This window comes from Patagioenas fasciata, chromosome 2, assembly GCF_037038585.1.
Source record: "Patagioenas fasciata isolate bPatFas1 chromosome 2, bPatFas1.hap1, whole genome shotgun sequence".
NCBI classification, from domain to species: Eukaryota; Metazoa; Chordata; class Aves; order Columbiformes; family Columbidae; genus Patagioenas; species Patagioenas fasciata.
The window spans coordinates 119,126,710-119,148,515 of NC_092521.1; the positions used below are offsets into that span (position 1 = coordinate 119,126,710).

At 37.1% G+C, this 21,806-nt stretch overlaps 1 protein-coding gene across 4 annotated transcripts; it reads left to right on the plus strand.

The window, feature by feature from the left end:
* The first annotated feature begins 15 nt into the window (after positions 1-15).
* Positions 16-21,391, plus strand: HERPUD2 (HERPUD family member 2). 4 transcript variants are annotated; one of them, XM_065832019.2, is made up of 9 exons: positions 16-126; positions 344-668; positions 6,207-6,284; positions 9,475-9,588; positions 11,650-11,807; positions 17,799-17,921; positions 18,256-18,579; positions 19,912-20,026; positions 20,363-21,391. In XM_065832019.2, exons 2-9 carry the CDS (start codon positions 522-524, stop codon positions 20,522-20,524), a joined length of 1,221 nt encoding a protein of 406 aa, XP_065688091.1. In that variant the 5' UTR covers positions 16-126; positions 344-521; the 3' UTR covers positions 20,525-21,391. The 4 variants fall into 4 exon arrangements, with proteins under 4 accessions (XP_065688091.1, XP_071660924.1, XP_065688092.1 ...); XM_071804824.1 differs by lacking the exon at positions 16-126 and adding an exon at positions 2,419-2,544 and having other exon boundaries at positions 576-668; XM_071804823.1 differs by lacking the exon at positions 6,207-6,284.
* Positions 21,392-21,806: the final 415 nt, after the last annotated feature.

The window sequence follows — 21,806 nt, forward strand, 5'->3', positions numbered from 1 at the left end:
TAGCGGCGCCCGCGGGTCTCTGCCGCCGCCGCGCTTCCGGTCTCCATTTTACGCCAACGACAGCGGGCCGGAGGTTGAGGCGGTGCCGCGGGCAGAGGGGCCCAGCCTGGGTGGGAGCTTTACCGGGTACTGGGCTGTGCCGTCTCTTTTCCTTCTCCGTGGGTGCGAGCGTGGAGGGAGGGGGCCCACTCCGGGAGGGGAGATTTGGGGGTGGCGAGGGGGTGAGAGTGCGTCTGTTGGCTCCGCGCCAGCCTCGTCGCTGTGGCTACCGGCCGGAGGGGGTGCCTGTTTTTAACGTGCTGAGCCGCCACTCTCTGCTTGCTCCCCCCGGCTCGGCGCGCAGACCCGGGCCGCTGCCGCCGCCCTGCCCGCGGTGTGAGCGCCAGGACGGGGATGGGCTCCCTCAGTTTCCCCGGGAAGTTCGCCCCTTGACGCTGAACCACCCGGAACGCCCAGAAACTTGAGCGGCTTCGTCTCGCTGAGGAGAAGAGAGGGACAGGGCGGGCGCCCCTGCCAGCACCATGGACCAAAGCGTCGTGGATCACCCGGTGACCCTCATCATCAAGGCCCCCAACCAGAAATACACCGACCAGACCATTAACTGCTTTCTGGAGTGGACTGTGGGCAAGCTAAAATCTCACCTGTCTAATGTCTACCCTAGTAAGCCGGTGAGTTGTTGGCCAGCCCTTTTTTCTTCATCTTGTCGGTAGGACTGGCATTGCAGTAACGTCTGGAGAGTCAGTCGAGACTTTCTTTAGGTCCTCTGCAAGATAAACAAGGAACAGCCCTACTGCCAAAAAGCCATCTGAGTAAAGGCAGTGGCTGGGTCTCTGCTTTCAGGGAAGTTGGCAATAGAAATAACTGTTCTTTTATATGGTTTAAGAAGGTCAGAATATACCATCCCAAAAGGTGGTATTGCTGAAGACACTTACTAATGCTTCATTTAACTTCTTTAGGCACTGGAATTTAGGTATCTTAGTTAACTCGATTTAAGACTCATTTCGGTGAATGTAAGAGTTCTGTCAAAGTAATTACACTACCTCAGTAATATCACTAGAGTTACTGTGATCAAGTATATTTACTGAGGTGTAGAGCAGATAGATGTTTATTCATAATGTTATTTGAAAAATGCAATTGAACAATCTCCAGAATAATTTTTTTCCTCCCTCTGCAAAAAGCCTTTTTTCTTTTTTTGAGGTGTGCTGAAAACTCTTCCCTCAGATGTTCTGTGAACTTGTATGACAGTTGTGACTGTATTTTGAAAGTTAATGTAAATGCTTATGTTTTTGTCCTCTGAGGAATATATGATTTATTTCTAAGTACTTTTAAGTTCTAAATTTGGCAATTAAAAAGAGGCTGTGAGGAAACTTATAGATAATAATTGAAAGATAATATTGTACGTGTTTAGAATTGCACTCATACAGAACAGTATGTTTGAAAATTTGTTCCAGAAAACTGCATAAAGGGAGTGACTTAGCCCCCATGTTGCAGCAGCATGTGGAGCCTAGGTTGTGTTTACGTTGTAAATGATTAGCATTCACCTAGTTCAGTAGAATTATTGGTATGGTTGACTTATTTTTTTTTTCTTGGGGAAAATAAAAAGGCAAAATAGTTACTTCATGACTCAAAGAGGGTTTCAGCCTGCTGGAGAAAGCTGAAGAAAAGCAGTAAACAGCTTAAGCTGCGTTACTGGTACATTGAGATCTGCTAAGCAGTATTTTAGAGTTTGTGGATTTAGTTGTTGCTGTGAGGAATTCACTGCTGAGAGAGCCTGTCTGCTGGGAAATAAATAAATAATTTCAGCTGATTGCTGCTTCCTCTTCACTAGAATCTCCTCCTGTGACGTGTTTGTGTTGAAAAACTAGTTTTCTGACTCATCCTATAATCTTGCTAAACTGGGCTTTTAGGAAGAATCCAAAATCAACAAGAGGTTTTTTTACGCTGCATTGTAGGTTTTAACCAGTAGTACAATACCATATTTCAATTTCCTGGAACATCTTTCTTCTGTTGAAAATTGATTCCTCAACATGCCTTTCATTATATATGAGATATACATATCTCACTATAGATGAATAGTTCAGAATCTCCAAATTGTTCTAGGTTAAAGAATGGGGAGTTTCTTTAGTAAATATTATCTCAGTGATTCCAATTTAATTTGGATTTACTGTACTTGCAATTAAACTAGTAACTGAACACAATATTTTTAGTTCATAGAATCTTTCAAGTTAAAGTGATGACATGGGCTTAATAGGACGTCTCCTATATGTATATGAGATGTTGAGAAAGGTAGTTTTGGCTTGGTATGTTTTTGATGTTGAGTGTTACTGCTTTTTTCAAAGTTAAGTCTTTATGCTTTTAGAAGCTTTTTTCCTCCTTCCCCCACCCCCTTTTTTTTTTTTTTTTTCCTTTTTAAACCAGATCATGTCAAAAGCTTGTTGATTAAATTTCTACGTTCCCTGGATGTGATAGACCCTGGAAATAACTTCTGTTACGATGCTATTTTAAGAGTGCAAGAGTACATCGGAACACAGATGCTCTATACAGGTATTGCAGTGTTCTGGGAAGTGCAGGGTGTAAAATAGAAATCAGTTGCTATCATACCTATACATATTCTCAGATTTTCACTTGTGACTTTTACCTCATTCTCCTATATACATCTGTAAATTAGTTGGTAAAGTGATGGTAACTGTGAATGTGGTCCTTAAATTTACAGTTTATTAAGAGTGTATCTTCAGAAAATGGGATGGTTAAAATAGACAAACAAGAAGTTAGGCCTTGAGGCGGCAGTGTTTGTGATTTTACTGGATTAATTTGTGTAAATGACTTGGCTAAACATGTGCAAATTCCAAGTATAGGCAGATTTAGATTAGTGTGTATACCAACCTTAATAACAACTAAACCAAAGTAAGTCACTGAATAAGCTAAATGGGTTTAAAAAAGTGTTGAATTGTTTTGTGAGTCTACACTAAGGTTCACATTCATCAATGTTTTTTCTCCCTGACTGGACCAATTTTTCATAGCTAGAGTATACAGTTAGAGTATTTCAAAGTTACAGCTTTCTTTAAGAAAACTTGGAAAATCAGTCTCTATGTGTCAGTCTGGCAGATCTCATTCAGTGCATTAACTGCTGCATTGATTGCACCTGTAAATGTTAATTTAAAACTGCTGTTTCTTTTTCCCATTTGTACCTGTCATCTACCTTATACTTTGCCCATGGTTCTAACCAAATGTGGTTGGTTGGAGTTTTATTTCCCGTGGAAGAACAAGAGAGAGGCCAAGTGATCAAAATACTGAACGTCTCATAGCTGAAACAGGATAGCTCAGAGATTGTTTCTGTTTCTGAAGGAAGTTGCTGCTTTAGCTTAGATTCGATGGTTTTAGTGATGTGCTGGGAGTAGCTAACTTGCACTAAGCATTGCAGAAGGGAGTCTTTCTTCAAAAATGAAACAAAAAAAACCCGCTGAGTGATGAATTCTTGCCTTTAAATATGTAGCTTTTGGATTATGTCCTGAAAACTGTCTTCCACTTTCCATTTACTTTGGCATGTATGAATTACTGTGTTTTCATGTTTGTCACCTCTTCCTCCATCTGCATTTAAAAACAAACAAACAAAAAAAGCCCATGTAACAACCCAACATATTTCAGGATTCCAGGATCACTTTCACCTTGAGAATCACAAGTAGTAATCCTGTAGTGCACAGTTAGGTATTTAAGTTACACAGGGAGGAGTATGGGGTTTGAGACCTCATCTTCCCCCATTAATTTCGCTAGCTCAATATATTTACCAGTAGTCAGCATACGTATAACCTTTCTTTTGTGGTCTTGTAGGGAGCTGAAACACCTTACTGAAGGCTTTGTACTAGTCAGCTTTGAGGGGTCATTTTAATCTATCAGTTTCTTCTCTGTGCTGTAGTAATATTAAAAAATAATTGGTACTACACATATAATATTTGAGAAAGTACTTAATTAGATGGGGTTGATGGGAGGTTCATATTTAAGGTATTGAAGAAAAGAACCTGAATTTGACAATATAGACAGCTGTATTATGAGTGGGACAGCGAAAACAGAACTCCATTGCCATGCTAGATGATGGTACAAAGATTTGGAGTGAGTTTGTTGTTGTTGTGTTTTGCTTGTTTTGTTTTACCTGCTTATTTCTTCTAATTAATCTCCAGATAATCTATATCAGGACCCAGGAGCAAGGTTTCTGAGACTTTTCTTCTGACTCCGCTGGTCATTCTAAAGCACGAATTTTGAATTTGCAGGAAATCAATGTTTTCTTTCCATGCTGCAAATTCTAGTTTTTCTAAGAACGCTTTTCCCAAATACAAAATGCAAGTAAACTTATATTGTATTAGTAGACTGTTCCAGCTTGAAAGGAGCAACCGAAATGGAATAGCTCAAAAGAAATTCGTTTGACATGAGCGACAGGCATTTTTTCTTGTTATTTTAAACATAAATAGAAACAATACAGCATGATGTTGTGTTTTAGCCATTGGAGCTCCAAATAAATACTTCTCCGTGTTGTGAGACTTGCAAAATACTGTATTATGTCAGTAATTAAAAATACATAAAAATGCAGAAAAAAATATAGAAAATTATTCTTCAGTAGAAGTGATAAACGGTTCTATACTATGTGTGTCAGGTTGTGCACTTATTTTTTAAAGTCATGTGCTTAATAATGAACAGCTAGTATGAATTTGGGGGAAAAAAAGATAAAGCAGGAGCCTCTCACATTTAATGTGTACTTTTTGTAATTATTTTCTTAGGCTATCTATATTTTTTCTAGTGATATGACCAGATTTTTTCAGAGGAAAAAACAAGTTTTGCAACTTTTCTATGTTCTTTTGAGTTATAGGCAATCTGTACAAGGCAATTGCATGAAAAAAAAATTCCAAACCTTCTGTGAAGGCTATTTAATCACAGAGATCTGGATCTCAGGTTTTTGTGTCTCAGAGGGCTGGGAGTGAAAGAAGCAAGATGTAAGACCAGCTATTTCATGATGGGGAAATTCTTCAAATATTTCACGTTGATAATGCATGTCCGTTCCACTGATGTTAGGCTTGATTTCTTCATGTAGCATTTGCTTGTGTTAGCACTTTCTTTCAAGTGAAAAATGCTATTGTATTAATTTAGGCTGCAAGCAGAAGTTAAACTGATGTTTTGTTGTATTTTAAATATTCATACATATTAAAATAATTCTAAGGATCTTTTTTATTTTTTAAAAAAAGGGACCTACTTATATACTAGTTACAGCATGTTAGTGACTTGCTAGTATTAAGATTTTAAAGCTCTTATAGCATAAACTGAAGGAGTAGCATTGAGGTTTTTGCTTGTTTTCTTTAGACAAGTAAGCTGTCTCTTGCTTTACTGTACTGGACATTTTACTGTAGATAGGTACCCCAGATAGTTTCCTTTTAAAAAGAATTTTGTCATTATCTCTTCTTTGTAGAAAAGTTAAAAGTTGTTATCAATAGTGTATAATGTGGTTTTTGTTTTGTTTTTTTAGAAAACATCGTTTGCATTACTAAGATCTTTTAAACAGTGATAGTGTAACAATAGGCAAAAAAGCTTGCTAAAGTTTGAAAGCAACCTTAAAAAAAATCCTTATGATGCTTTTAAATGCTTTCTTCCTTGCTTCCTCTTGTGGTTTTTTTTTTTTTTTTTTTTTTTTTTTTTTTTTTTTGAGGCATGGGGGCGGGTGGCTGGGGGTAGGAAGTGATGTGTATGGGGCAGGAACTAATAACAGAAATTCCGTGTTGAAAAAGAATGCGTTTTGTGCCCTTCTTCATGTTTTAATTATCATTCCATCATTTTACTAACTACTTGGGGGTTTGTTTTTTGTTATTTTTCTCTACCCCAGCCACTTCTCTGTCTACTTTTTCAGCAAGTACTTGGGAAGGGGAGAAGTGTAAAGAGCAGATCTTAAAGGAAAGGAGTTTTTGAATATACTTGCTCGTCTTCTTGAACAGTGTTTGCCAGCTAAGTGTTTTTAATAGTTATGGCACTCTTGCTGAGTGCCTAATAACAGAATTCTTTTCCAGAGCTAATTCTCAAGTTGGACTTGCAAAGGCTCTGAAATGTTTTTAATGCTGTCTGTTGGTGATTGAAATTAAAAGGGTTTTTGTCGTCTGCAAATGTGATCTCCAGCTGCTTATCTGTACAACAGGAAAAAGCTAAATTCCTTTCTTTGTCCCATCTCCTAGTCTACAAAGGATCAGAGACTGGTGTATTCTGGCAGACTGCTTCCTGATCATCTGCAGCTGAAAGATGTTCTCAGAAAAGTAAGCTTCATATCAGCACCATATGATATTTTATCAGACTCACTTTTTGGGAAGCGGGAATTTAAATTTATGTTGTTTAGCTTCAAATTTTCATTGCTGTATTGAGAAATGTAACCATATGATGTTGATATGTTCAGGAAAATGTGTTTTCAAGTATCCCTTGTGTGTAGGATTGTGATTCTTGCAGATTGAGGCATGTTTCCAATTGGTGGGAGAGCAAGTAGGCCATGGAAATCGCAAGCAAGTGATGTGGTGTAGAGTGACTTCTTTGGAGAGTTCCCACTATGGCCTAAATGGGATAATTTAATGCGTTTGTGCTGATGTGGGACATAATTTCATTTCTTGTAGATACTTAAATCCAAGAACTTACATTAAAAATGGCACTTGTGTAAGCAAATTAACGGTAATATATTTATATGCAAAACCAGAATTCAGCTGGGAAAGCTGTTTGTTCTGGTTTTATTTGTCAGCTATTAGCTGTTCCAATGCTCTTTGAAAGTTTGTTGGTTCTTGCATTTTTTTTTTACTTCTGCTGGTTTATTTTTGATAAAGTAATTTTACTAATCAAACTTTGGATTCTTCAATCAGCGTTTAAATTAAATCTGAATCCTGAATACACATGACATCTGATGTAGGAAATCTTGAAATACACTCGCTTGGTTCTCAAATTGGTTCAAATAGAGACTTCCTTAAGTTAGTGAGGTACTTAAAATTAATAGAAAGAATAAGATATTTGGAGCAGGTTGTCAAGAACTTTGCTTCAATTTTCATGGTAACACAAAACATAGTGCATTAGGTTGATTAGTCTTTAAACTCCTTGTAAACAGATCAGGATTCATCAATAGCAAATATTTGGAAAATGCTTTAGGTCATTAAACAATTACACAGTTTTTAATCCTATGAAATAGGTAAACTGTGTAATACAGTACTTGGGTGTTGATAATTTTTTTGTAATGTATTAAGGTAAAAACTGATGTGCGGACTGCGAAAGTGGGTTACAATTTAGTATGGAGGAAAGTCTCTAAAGGAGAATAATGCTTTAGTGAAAGCGGGCAACTGAACTTGTGTATTAACTATGGAGAAACTGATGCAGAAGAAACTTGAGTATTGCTTGAGTACACTCTGTTACCTTATGAATTCATTCTGAAAAAGATTTTTATTAAATTGGATTTAACTGCTTACCAAAAAAATGATTGAAATTTACTCTGTATAGGTTTACTAGAAAACGGGAGCTGGACTATTGCCAACCAGTATATGTTCTGTACCATTTAAAAGTTCATGAGAATGGTTACGTAATTTACCTCAAAGCTTAGTTTTGCTTGTTAAGGACAAAATGAAGTCTGAATCCCTTAAATTCACTCGGCCTGGTTACAGCAGGCTAGTTTTAGGAAATAGAATTTCAGAACTTTCTTATGTGCTAGAGGAGAAACCTTGCCTAACTAATGTCTTCCTTTGCTATGCAGGGCCTGTATTTGACTATAAAGGCATTTTAATACCTATAGGGTTTGGGTTTAGTCAAAGTAACTTTGTGCTTAAGACTGATGTTTTTAAATTCACTAAGTTAAAAATTTGTGTTGGAAGAGGAGGAGGTTTTCTTGTGCTCAAGCTTTTAAGAGCTTTAGGAAAAAAGGTATGAATACTCTTCAGTCTCATTCTCTGCCATATTCTTTGTGGTTGATTAGCTATAAATTCCTAATGTTATCTGGGCTTTTACTAAATCTCTGAATTTAGCTTTGTGATACTTGCTTTTTTATATCCATGCAATGACATTGCTCAGTATCAAAATACCTTGAGGCTGGAAGTTGTGGCAGTCTTCAAGCACTGTGATGTCCAAGATGTTATGTGTAAATAGTAATATACTACAATAAACTGTCACATTGAATAAAGCTGTACACTGTAAGGTTACATGTAAAATGCCTTTCTGAGTGGCATAAGCTCTTATTGAGAAAGAAGGTGACTAGTTTAGGTTAAAGGCTTTTGGTGTGATCAGAATGCTGATCACCTGTGTTTATTGCTTTCTGATCATTGCTTACTATCACCAGCTAGTAAGAAATTAATGTAATAGTGAGGCTGTGCTTGAGGCTAGAAACTGATACATGTGTGGGAATTTAAATGAGCATGTATGTGGATAGGCTCTGCTAGTGGTAATGCATAATGGTCTATGAAAGCAGTTATGCAGTTTCCTTTATTCCTAAAGATTAAAACTTAAAAATGACTAAACATCTAGTTTAACTTTTTTTAAGAGTTTAAAAAAACTCCAAACCTGGTATTTCTAAATGTCATGTCATTAAAAACTGCAGCTTGACTGTACCACGCTGGTTTCAGAATAGGGCAGAAGGGTTTTTTGTTGCTTTTCTTGTTTAAAATTTGATTACTAGGGAGTCTGTAGTGTGCAGTTTAAATATAGTCATAGGTGTTCCTGTTGCTATGGCCGTGCACACTTCAGACACATTGATATAGTGGGCTTCAGACTGAAGTTGTTATGGCATCCATGTTGGGGGAGGGAGCGCATTCATGAAGAATTGGTGTGGGCTGATTACTTGCACGCTGGCATGGCTTCAAGCAGTGCCATTCATTTGCTTCCTCACTTTCAAATATTTAGGAATATGCAAGTCCCATCTAATGCTTCAAGTAGCATTGGCTGAGTGTGGGCCTCTTCAGTTGGGCATCTGCAGGTAAGGCTTGAGCCAAGCTTAGACTGGAGTGAGGTGGAGGCAGTGGCTGATGCACTTTTCTAATCTTGGTTGGCTTGTGGCATTCCAGTGCCTACATTTTTCATTTACCCTGATGCCTTTACTGAACACTCTTCGTTAGATCTCAGTGTAAATGTAAGCATTCTTAACTCTAGGGAAACCATGTTCTGTAAAGGGTTTGAGATTTTTCTAAGATCAAAGATGAAGCTTATGATATACTTTCCCATGTTTCTCTATGTGGTCTTCCACTGATTCTGCTATACTGCAGTTCTAGGGCAAACTGGGGGTAAGTGAATGTTCAATATGTTATTTTGGGCAGCTGCTAAGAAAATATTAGTTGTGAAACAGTAGATTTCTCTTGTTTTAGGCTAAAGTTTTGCTTTATGGGTTCTTTACTGATTGCAAATGCAACTTTGAAAGTTGAATTTGTAGACATTTTTTGTTTGTAAATTTCTCAAATATTGTTGCTTTAGCTCTTCAATTTCTTTAATTTTTAGCAAGATGAATATCATATGGTTCATCTGGTATGTACTTCCCGGACACCCCCAAGTTCTCCAAAACCCAGCACCAGTAGAGAAGGTCACGGAGCTTCAACCTCCAGCAGTAGCTCAGTGAGTTATTTTTTATACACAGGACATGATTTTCTTCTACACTGAGGAAGCGTTCCAGGAATATCTCTTCTAATTTTTAAAATTTGACTGTTTAATAGTGTTGTGAAAGTAAGTCATGCCATATGAATTTGTACACTTAAACCTGATTATTTAAGGATGTCACTTTGTTTATTTAAAGATTACCATTTTTCAAATGGTAACACAATTATATTTGATTATAAAGCACTACTTTTTCTAAACTATTCTTTATTTTGACACTCGTCATCAAAACGTACATTTTCTTTCCATATCCTCACACCTTTGGCAGAAATTGAGCAGTATATTCAGATTTGGGGCAAAAAGAAAAAGGTTCTGATTTATTTTGTGAAAATTAGTACCGCCGAAGAGAGAGCGGTTGAATTAGTGCCTTTGTTGAGACAGACAAGTGGAGCTTGGCCAGCATTCATTCTGCTTGACAGGAATTGGCCAGTACTTACATAGTAGTTTTGAAGTAGTCATAGTGTCTGTAAGACAGCGAGAAGTAGAAAGTGTTCTTAGTGTTTTATTAGTTAAGCTGTTCATAGAACTCTTGTTTAGGTTGTTTTGAGTCTTCCCCTCTTCACATCCTCCAAAGATGATGATCTTTGGTTGTGCTGTGTTTTAACAGAAGGGCAGTTAATATTTCTCTTGATGACTTGGTTGTTGTCACTGTAATTCCTTTGGCTTTTTCCAGAGCTTGCAGTATCATTAAGTGGCCTTTGAAGGTTAGTCAGAAAGGAATGTACATGATACCATTCTAGGTACTTCTCATCTGTGGTGTGTTGATTATCAGTGTGTGGGAAATACGCTTCCAGTAATAAGCTTTGTGTCTTCATTTTTCTGTTGTCAGGGTACTGTTTCTGACTGCTGTGTGATAATCAGAAATATGAACACTTTAAGCAATAGTAGAGAGTGGACAGTGGTTGCATTGTGTTTTCAAAGGTTGTGTTTGCAAGCAGGACACAGGGGCTTCCTTTGTGATTGTTTTATTGCTATGTAGATCAGCTGTAAATGTCTTATTTAGATGACTGTATTAATGACTGCTTAAGGCAGTCAGTATGCATAGTGTTAAGGTCATAATACTTTGAAGGAAACAACCTAAACCCAAAGCTTGAATGGCCTTTGTTCTTCCATTTGTTTTTTATTTTTATTTCCCACTCACTGTCTAGTGGTAAATTTTTCTTGTTTTCCTTTGTAGGCCAAATGTGATATGGGTGTCTTAAGTAATTGCAACTCCTTGTCAAAGTTGAAGAGGATTTTCTGCTGAGTAAACATTACAGTAATGCTGAGCAACAGGATTTGGGGATCTATTAAAGCTAAAGTCATGCAACTTAATGGCCAAATTGTGGTGTTTTTATGGTGACAAATAATCTAAGAGAACTAGATGTTGTCCTGTTTCCAGAGTTAAGTACTGATCTTGGAAAGCATTGAAGATCTGCCGCACTAGTTTTAGGGGTGTTTCTGGGAGACTAAGTAGTTCCTCACCATTTCCCTGTTCCTACTCCCTACCTACTCCCAGCAGTGAGCACAGCAATTTGGATTGGGCAGCTGGCACAGTGGAGAGGAGGAGGATGAGTAGAAGGCGAAACTGAAGGCAAGAATACAGGAATGGTATTTTAAGTCACTACAGGCACTCTTGTCTCTAAATAGAAGGTTGTAACCTGACCTTGTAGTTACTTTTGTTAATCGTAGCCATTAGAATTTTTTTTTTTGCTACTAAATGTTCTTTGGATTAAGCTGTAGTTCGGTTCAGCTTTTTGAAACTTTGATTCCCAGTGGCTTGTGGTTTTCTTTGGGACCTTTTGAGCACTGAGCCTTCCTGAACACTTTTTTTTTTTTAATATGCGCACCTGAGTGCAATTTTTAATTTCTGTTTTTACTAAAGGCTTGCTAGAACCAATAAAATGCCAGAAGACTTGCCTGGTGCTTATATTGTCAATAAAATTTGTGACAAAACATTAAAGCAGATAGCTTTTTAAGACAGTGGTAAATCTTGTAACTATGGCAAAAAGATGCCCAACCTCAATTTTATTTATTTTTAAGAGTGCGGACCGTTCTACATCAACTGCTGCCTCACCTACAAACCAAGAAGCTTCGTCTACATCGTTGAACACTAGTGCAGATGGAGTGAGGCATCGTAACCTTCCACAAGCACAAAGCAATCCCATACCAAGCCACCAGTTCCCTTATTTAATGCAAGGGTGAGTTTGAAGGAATCATCAGCTCTTCGATATTCTTTGAAGTACTTTAAATGTTCAGTTACAATTGTGTTTCTTTCACAGTCTGCAAAATGATTTGGCTAGTTCATCTTGAAGCATAAAGTCGCATTTAGAAATATTTTAATATGAACATTAATGTTTTTAGCAAAGAGTCAATTGAAGAGTAAGTGTCCTGGTGCTCCCCTTCAGGCAGGTGTTTCGTTTGTGTTTTTTTTTTTTCTTCATGCTTTCTGCCCTCAACTTTCTGTTGATAAGTACAGCTGTAATATTTATTTTTTCAGCTACATTACTAATTACATCCACCAGATAATTGCTTCTGGTTGCTTTTTCTGGTCCTTTATTGTAATCATCAACACTAAATTCTCACCAGAATATGAAGATTCTTAGTTTTTGACACATACTGCTCCATATTGGATTCAACTGTAGAAGTGATATGCAGATATTTTGAGTATATGTAAGTGGTTGTGTATCTACAACAGAATTTTAAAGTATTTTCATATATACCCATGAAATGTAACCAGTGTATATTTCTAGATCAAATCTGTTATTATGTGATTTTCAAGATTGTTTTTTTTTTTTTAGCTTAAAAAAGCAGCTATAGGAATTTTTAAGCCATGTGGCCATTGCAGCTTCTTAAACTTTCTCTATTTTCTTCCAAGGGGAAAACAGGGGGACAGTACATTCTGAGATGATAGCTGTTATTTCCTCAGGGAGCAGTTTAAAGATTATTTTTTTTTTTCAGACAAGGTGTTCTCCCAGTACTGTGTAGACTGGAGAATGTCGAAACAAACAAACAAAACTATGAACGTGCTAACAGTAACAGTTGTTTGTGTCACTGGAAGGAAAATGGATGTGAAGAACTGTTGAAAATGTATTTAATTTCAGTTCAACTTACTTGCTCTCTTGTTAGAGTTAACCTAGACTTTACTAGTCTTACTAATTTTCACCCTGAATTCCTTGAAGTCTTTTTAATTATTTGTCTGAGATGTATTGTCTACTGGGAAGAAACTGCCTTTTCAGTGGGTGGAACACTTATATTGTTCTGACCACATGTATCTGTGCAGAAATAGTTATACTTGCTTTTATGACAAAGTTGGTGACGTTAGGTTGACTGTCAAGACTGCTGTTTGGTGTAATATAAATTCATTCCAGAGCAATTTCTTGTGTAAGTTACTGATCTGTAAGAAGTTTAATAGTTTTCTAATTAGCTTTTCATGTAAGCATACCCTGAGAGTGAATTTTTCATCAGTGTGCATGGTAAACTGAATAGCCTATGGACTTCAGAAAGGCAAGAGAACCATTGTTCAGTCTTTAAACCGAATTAATTCAGTTAAAATACAGTGAGAGGAATCAGTTTGGAAGACATTACTGTCTTTGAAGAAAAGGATAATTGAAACAATAAAATACTAAGTCTATGTCTGTATTAGCAAGTTGTGTAGATTGAGAGGAGTGGATCTGTAGACTTGACAGGTGCTGAGAACCCAACATCAACGCTGCTCATATTTCAGGGTTTTCTGTCTTATTTGGACTATCTCTAGTTTGGTCACCTGGAATAGGTGCCTGTTTGTGGCTGAAGAGCATTAGCAGTGCACCTAAACCACATCTTTCAATTTAGTGAAATCCAAAAGGAATCTGACTTGTGATCCAAGAGCATTCTGTGGTGCAAACAGAACTGTAATAAGAGTAGGTAACTAGAGATTTGCTTCGGAAGTGCAGCCATGACCTGAAAAGAAGTACCAAATCAACAAATCTTAAATAATCTTAGGACTTTTTTGTACAAGTAATTTAATCGAACGCTATCAGAATTTAAGGTAGTTCTTTGCTGCAGACTGCTGGACACTGGCTGTGCTCTGTTCCAAATAGCCATTGCCAGTGCCTGCTGTAGTTTGTTGTTTAAAAAACCCTTTTTAGTGCTTTCAGTAATCTTCTCAGATGCATCTGTTTTTGCTTCAGGGTGCTGCTACTTGTATTCCAGCAATAAGAAATGCCTTCTGGTTTTTAGCTGCTTTCTTATACATCATTTGGGGTGATGAGATCTAGCTTTAATGTAATTTATACACAGACCGAGACTTGTTAGGAACAATGAAGAGTTATAGCTGAAAATTGTGTTGCCTTTGTGGATTTTTCTTACTGTCTCATGACCAAACGCTCTTATTCTAGCTGCATGGTGAACTACAGGCTCTACTGGTAGGGAAAGGTCTCCAAATATTTGAAAAACTATGTGATGGTCAGTTTTCTTGAGCATTTTGTCACACTTTCATTACTAAAGTAATTTGTACAAATTAGTGACATGAACGGTAGGTGATTGAATGATGGTTTTGATGGTTTTCCAGTTCTTGGTACAAAGCTTCAATGTGTGACTTGAATATCCTTTGGGAAAACAGTTAACTCAGATTTTTAAAGTGCTGTCTCTGTAATATTTTAACACTTTCTGTTGCTTTTTGGGTTTCTGTAATGCTGTTTCCTAAAAATCTAGACTTGAGGTGGGACTAGGCAAGTAGTTTATATATCTACCAAGGTGGTTTGTTGCTGTCCAGAGCAAGGACAGTGTTGTCTACTTCTGTGGACACAGTCGTGGATCAGGGCCTGCTGTGCTGCACAGGTGCAAATAGAACAGATGGGCTCAGTCCTGAGATGGCTTGCAGTTTGGATTGGAGATTACTTGGGAGCTGTAAAGAGACAAAAAACATCAAGGCTGTGAGATTATTTGTCAAGTGTGGGCAGCCTGTCTAATGACATGTTTTCATATTGCGTATGTAGTAGTGTTTGAAAGCGAGCAACAAAATTGCACACTAACAGCATGCTGTATGTTCAAGGACATAAATACCTTGCTTCATGAGTAGCCTTTGCTTGCTCTGTGTTTTTCTTTTAAACTAGCAAGTAATGTAGCAGAACAGGGATGTCAAACTCATTTTCACCAGGAGCCACAACAGCCTCGCGATTGCCTTCAAAGGGCCGAATGTAATTTTAGGACTATAAATGTAACTACTCCTACATTTATACAGTCCTAAAATTACATCCGGCCCTTTGAAGGCAATCGCGAGGCTGATGTGGTCCCTGGTGAAAATGAGTTTGACAACCCTGTAGTAGAGGATATTGAAATATCACTTCAAATTGATATCCCAGGCTCCTATAAGACTAACAATAAATGACATGTTTTTGTGGGTCAAGGTCATGAAACAAATGCAGTTTTTGTCAGTCATGCAGATGACAGAGATTGAGCTTTTCTGAATATAAAGTTTTATTTTTCCCTTAGTGGTGAGCAGTATCTTCATGATGACACCAGCTAACTAGCCAGACCTTACCCTCAAATTGAATCCCAGTTACCTCATTTTGGGTGTCTTCTGTAGACTCAAAGAAGTAATTTTGCGATTTATAGCAACTTAAAGAGTGGCATACCTCTCTTTTCAGAATATTCTGAATCTGCCTGTACCATTTGAGCGTTAAAAACTGGATTTTATTTTTTTGTATCTAACTGTTCTACTGTCTGCTCTTCTTTGTTCTCCAATCTTGGAATGTGCTTGTCTATCCAATTTGCTTCTCTGCTTATGCTGTTGCTGCCTCTCTTTTGAAACTTTCTTTTGAAATATTCTGCTTCCTGCCTCTCTTTGCTCTTTTTGGAGAAAGATGAGGAGAAAGCACATGTTACTTTCCCTTTTCTTCTAACAGCAAGCTACCTTGCTTTGCTGAGAAAAGCCTCTTCCTTTGGAGAAGTTCTCCTCACTGAGATACATTACACTGTGTTTAGAGTCATTCTTGAATTTCAAAAGCTGACTTAATACCCTGGCAGTTGTAATAGCTCTATAAGTGACATCATCTACCTCATTCTGATTTTTGGTGTGCAAATAAAATACTGCTGAGCTAGTTGGCATTCTAAGGTAGAAGCCAGTTCTTGAATATTTATGTCTACTTTTTCTTGTTAATGGAGTCAGATCTCGAAAAGTTAAGCCTTGCTTTTCAGTCCCATCTCCTAGAAAAGCCATTTGGGGGTGGTGGGGGGAGGAAAAAAAAAAAAAAAAAAAGGAAAACCAAAGCAAACAAACAAACCCCAACAAAACAACACCAAAACCAAACCCCAAAAGATTTGAATGTGAAAGGAAAGAACATGACATAACTGAAATACTTTGTGGTTTGTTATGGTTGACTGATCTCTTAATCTACTATTAAGCTTTAAGACATCAAGAAAGTAGCTTTTGAAAGAGTTTGGAAGAAAGTAGAGGCTCTAACCTGTTATATTTCTAAAAGATATATTGGTGAGGTAGAACTGTTAGCCCAAGGCCTCTCAACTTAGTTTTAGAGGAGAATCGCCCTAAAATCTTTAGTGAATTCCTGCAGAACTTACTCAGGCAAGTTGGGTAGCACTGCTTGGCTGAGCTGGAGAGATAGATGTGATTGAACAGTGAGTGGTCCTGCCTGTTCGCATCCTCATGTGATATTGTAACTGCTTGAAATTGAGATATTTCTCAGTGATTTGTCACAATGTATTACTTAATGACACACATGTGGAATGTCTGAATCATCTTGATATTTTGAAGGTCGAATGTTTGTATGGGGTTCAGCATTTTGTGAATTTTGAAGGAGGCTTATTTCTGAAAGTGTTGACCAGTTCAGGGGATAGAAAAACCCATTCTTAAAACTTGCAGCCATAAAGTTAAAAGCATGATTGATGTTTTTTCAATAGCAGCTTGACAGCTATGCTTTTCCAGCATGTTAATTATGTATAAGAAAGCAGCATCAGCAAGGCTGCCAGTTCACCTTTGCAATTTGTGAAAGAAACCTGAAGTATTACCTATGATTACCTCAATTTGTATCTGGTATCAGGAAAGCAGCTTTTGTCTTTTTTTTTTTTTTTTCCCTTCAAACTGTTGTCAAAACAGGTTATAACTAAATACAAACGTAGCAAACAGTTTTAGCAGAGGTCATGGTGTTGTATGGCAGACTCTTGTCCAGAATTGTAGCGAAATACTTATTCATGTGTAAGATGGAAAAAAGATTTTAATGTCTTCCTCCCATCTTTCTGTCTGGGCATGTCTTGCATATCTAAATGCCTGGTAGACTAATGAAATCTCTTGGTGATATCTTTGCAGGGAGTGCGTTGCTTAGGGAACAGGTGTAGTCTGCAGTACACTTACAGCAGTCTCAGCTTTTGCTGCCTGCAGTCTGAATAAACTTTTCTTCATGCTTTATACTCTCATGCTGTCCTGAAAGATGTCCTGGTTTACTACAGTTCACTGCATCAAAATCTTTGGGGAAAGAGTTGGAAATCTTGCCAAAACATGCTATATGCTCTAGGAGGTAAGAGAGGCTAAGAAGTTTAAAAACAGACAAAACCAAACCTAAAACTTATGTACAGGAGCATTATATCTATTGCATGTGAACTGAAGTTAAAAACCGATAGGGACAAGAATCACTTATGCTCAAAATATTGAGGGGGGAGGGAAAGTAAAACATTTACAGTGTTCTTAGTTATGTTCTTGAGAAGCCGTATCTGAAAGATTAGTTTGTTGTCCTTGCTCATGTTCGTTTCTTCGTGTCTTTGATCACAGTCGTATTACAGGTATTGCTTCTAAGAGGTAGTTACAGAATCCAATAAGTTTTCCCATTACAGGTCCTGCAACACTTCTAAGGTTGACCTTTGAACTTAAAAGTAATTGTCTACAATTGTGTACACAATTTTGAAAAATTTTCCATGTGATTTTTGTCTCAGAGATGCAACTAGTGCCAGACGTCTAAGTACAAAAACATAAACCCTCTTTCTCTAGAAGTAACTTTGGTTATTGGTTTATCGTATAAAAATATAGTGCTTTATTGTAATGGGTGGGATGATCTTATTACATGGTGTTTCAGTGTTATTTCAGTGCATTATTTATGGGGACAAATAAAGAATGCTACTTTAATTGCTTTTTTAATATTAGTGAATTTTATAAATGTGGCATTTGTAAACTGAATATTTTTCTTTAAATCCTTTTATAGCAATATAGGCAACCAATTTCCAGGTCAAGGTGTTCCTGCTGGATTTTCTATGTATCCTGCATTCAGTCCCTTACAGATGATCTGGTGGCAACAAATGTATGCGCGTCAGTACTACATGCAATAGTAAGTCTGCATTATCTTAGGTAGTACCGAGTTACGCTAATGAAAGGAAGATATTAAAAACTTCAGTGTTGTTTGCAGGATCAAAATGTCTGTGCCTATTTTGTCTGACCGTGCTGTCTCAACACTGTTTTGTCCAGCAAATCATAAAGTTCAGTTTAGGATTAGAATGAAATTGCTGTGTTAATAAGTAAAGATTTAAGGGAAAACGAAGTGGTTTTTGACGTGTATTACATCTGGAACTTTGTTTTTATTAGTGTAGAAAAGAAGACTAGAATAGACCTAGAAGTTATGAGGCCTGTTTTTTGACAAAGTAATTTTATGTTTCAATTTTTAGCCAAGCTGCTGTTTCAGCCCAAGTGACTTCCAGCACTGAGCCAGTGGGATCTGCAGTTGCCCAGGCTGTAAATTCAGAACGTGCTCCTGCAAATGAGCCTGCAGCAGCACCAAATGTAGCTGTCCAGGACAACAGGCCTGTAAATCCAAATATTCAGATGAATGCACAGGGTGGCCCAGTAGTGAACGAGGAGGACTTCAACCGGGACTGGCTGGACTGGATGTACACGTTCTCCAGAGCAGCAATTCTTCTGAGCATTGTATACTTCTATTCTTCCTTCAGTCGATTTGTCATGGTAATGGGAGCCATGCTGCTGGTTTATTTGTGAGTACAACAGTTGAGTACAGCTGCAGATTTGATACATAGAGTATGGTGATAGTGTCTAATCCATTTAAACTGTGAAAATTTATCCAAATAAAAATTTAAAAAAAGGCTTAAAAAGTTTAGGCAGTGCTCCTTTACAGGAAAAAAAAATTCCAACAAGCAGAGAAGCTGATATTAAAAAAAAAAAAAAATTCTCAACACATTTTTACAGCAAGTTGGGTACCACTTACACCTGCAACACAGTGCTCTTAAATGTTAGTGATATGAACAGAACAGTATTGTAGAAATGTAGAATTTTGTGCTGGAATTTTAGAAAGTGTGGGTGAGAGGAAGAAAGTTCCTGTAGGTCAAGTGTATGTTTGCATAAACTTAAACGTTTGCTGCTTGGATGTGAAAGGAAAATTGTAGAACTAAATTCTTATTTCAGAAATAGCTCATGGCCTTTGTGCAGTAAATTGTGTTTGGCAGAGTTAAGGTAGTTTTACTGTAACGGTGGGTACTAGATCTGGTAGAATTGCAGGGACTTAAAAATTTTAATGATTCATTATAAAGACCTAAACCTAAATCTGTTTTATTAAGCAATATCAGTACTGTTGCTATCACTTCCCTTCTATATATGAAAATACCTTAGTGATGTAAACAGAAGTGGAAAACTAAGCGATGTTTGATATTTTGGACTGATGTGATTAATTGAGAGTTTCTTGACATGATAGTCTGTGTCCTCACAAGGACTGTTCTGTTTCTCATGCAGATGTGATAACTGGAAATCAGAATATAGACACTTGAAAATGTTAAGCGAGGCTTATTTAATTTACAGTGATAATGTGGTTCAAGCCATAGGTGAAATTTAAGTTCTTTTTTTCCACGGAAAATCAACTTTATGAAAATTAAGTCCGCCTTTGAAAAATTAAAATAAGTACTTAAAAATGTGGAGGAGACCCAAAAATATTCTACATATTTAATCACCTTATCATCGTAAATTATTCATCTTCTGGAACAGGGAGCTGTGAACAGCACTTCTGAAACTTAACAGCTCTTTAAGACCTTTCTTAACCCAGACATCAAAGAATAGCCATTTGATCTCTAACAGTTGTAGAAATGTAACTACTCCTGTCCTAAAATTACATTTTGAAAGCAACTGCAAGGCTGATGTGACCCCTGGTGAAAATGACGCTCATGATCTATAAGAAAGACATGCAGAAAAATATATGTAGCTTCATTCATTTGAAAGTACTTGAAGAATTTATTGCAATAATTAGCTGTACCAGAAAAAAAAAAAATCTTTATTCCTTTCAAAAGAGAGGGTTTCAACTGTTTCATTTTCTTATGTAGACACCAAGCTGGATGGTTCCCCTTTAGGCAAGAGGGAGGCCAACAACAGGCAGCCAATAATGTGGAAGTGAACCGTGATGGACAACATGCAAATAACCCTGATCTTGAGGAGATGGTAAGAGCAGACATGTCTTTTGAGACTCGTAGCTATTATATTTCCTCATATGCTGTAATGTCTGGACAGAAAGTCAGCCCTTGAAGCGTAGTTGATTTAACCGAAAAAAGCTTTCAGCATTATCCTCAGTGTTGTGCTTACTGCTTAAATTCTGTATTTTTTCCACTCTGACAATTACTGATTGTCTCTACTTCAGTCACAGACTTTCTTCATGCTGGTTATTCTTCAGGAGTTTGCTCTGAGGGAAGTTACTTAGTGTAGGAAGATACTGCTGTTTACCTTATGTCAGAGCTCTGAAAAGAAGCAGTTGAATTGCTTCAATTTCTGTGTTTAAAGGAACGACTTATGGATGATGGGATTGATGAAGACAGCGGAGAAGATGGAGGTGAAGATGCCAATACAGAGCAGCAGCCTGGATTCATGGCTTCTGCTTGGTCCTTTATCACAACCTTCTTCACATCACTCATTCCTGAAGGGCCTCCACAGGTTGGCAATTGAAGTGGAAAAGGAACTGTTAGGCAGCCTCAGTAGCCAGACGTAGAAGTGGAGCAGGTTCTAGAGAGTGTTTTAAATACAGTGCAATTTCTGGAAATTTATAATGTTATCTTTTTGATCATGGTGTACAAAAATGTGTATTTTTTTTCTTTTGGCTTTCTCATGCATTGAGTATTTTAAGCACAAGTGGACTACTAAATGCTTTCTTTAAGATTCTTCTTTTTCTGAAGAATAAAATGTAAAGATATTGGTCTTCCATGTTCTATTTTAATTTCAAATGTGTATTATACTGAGGCAAAAAGCTTGGACTTAATCTGCATCATTACCTCTTTAAAGAGCTGTTAAAAATATGAATGTTGATGGACCTTTCCAAATGCTATCTTTTCATCTGAATAACTTCAACGTATCTTGTGTTAATTTTATGCAGGGTATAAATTAGCACTTGGGATTTGGAGTTTGTAATATCATTCCTGGAAGAACGCTGTAAACACAAGGATTACTTGTTAATGGCATGTTGTCTTCATGCTGCATAATACTAAGCCTTTTCTCATGTTTGGAAAGCTAAAAGCTTTTCCTTGAGGCTATACTGAATGAAGTTCATTAAAGTTGGAGGTGTTTGACAGCTCTTCAAAGACAATTGACAGTGATGGAATAAACCTTAAATGTTTGATACATACAGTACTTTTTAAGAAAAATATAGCTGTACTGGGGAAAAACATGTACATTAGTTTTTTTAATAAAAACTGTTACAGTAACTCTTTTGGATGTTTATATGCATATTTGAATGCAAACAACTGAATAGTGCATCATTAAGGATGAAGATATGATTGATTTGAGAGTGAAATAAAGTTATCATGGTGGCATTACTGATACTGACTGAAGTAGTATGTTTGTAGCAGTGCGTACAGAATTACGGGTATGATCTCAACAGCAGGATATCTGTATTCTTAAACTTAGCCTAATTAAAACTGAAAAAAGGAAAATGGTACATAAGCTAATCACACATTGCTGCTGTCAGTTTTTGTTTCTTTCTGTAGATTTCAATCATAGTCAAGAAGTTTCATTTTTGTTCCTAATTCTGAAGTTATGTGTTTTCTAACTTAAAAATGGCTGCCAAGATTCTGTTATACTACAACCAAAAGAAAGCTTATCCAATTTTCTAATTTTCAAGTATAGGGCAAAGTTCTTACATAGGTCTGAACAAGTGAGAAATATGGTTTTACTTTTGCTTGCTGATGTCAAACTGCTGAAGCTATGCAGTGAAGTTTAAAGCTTAAAAATTTTT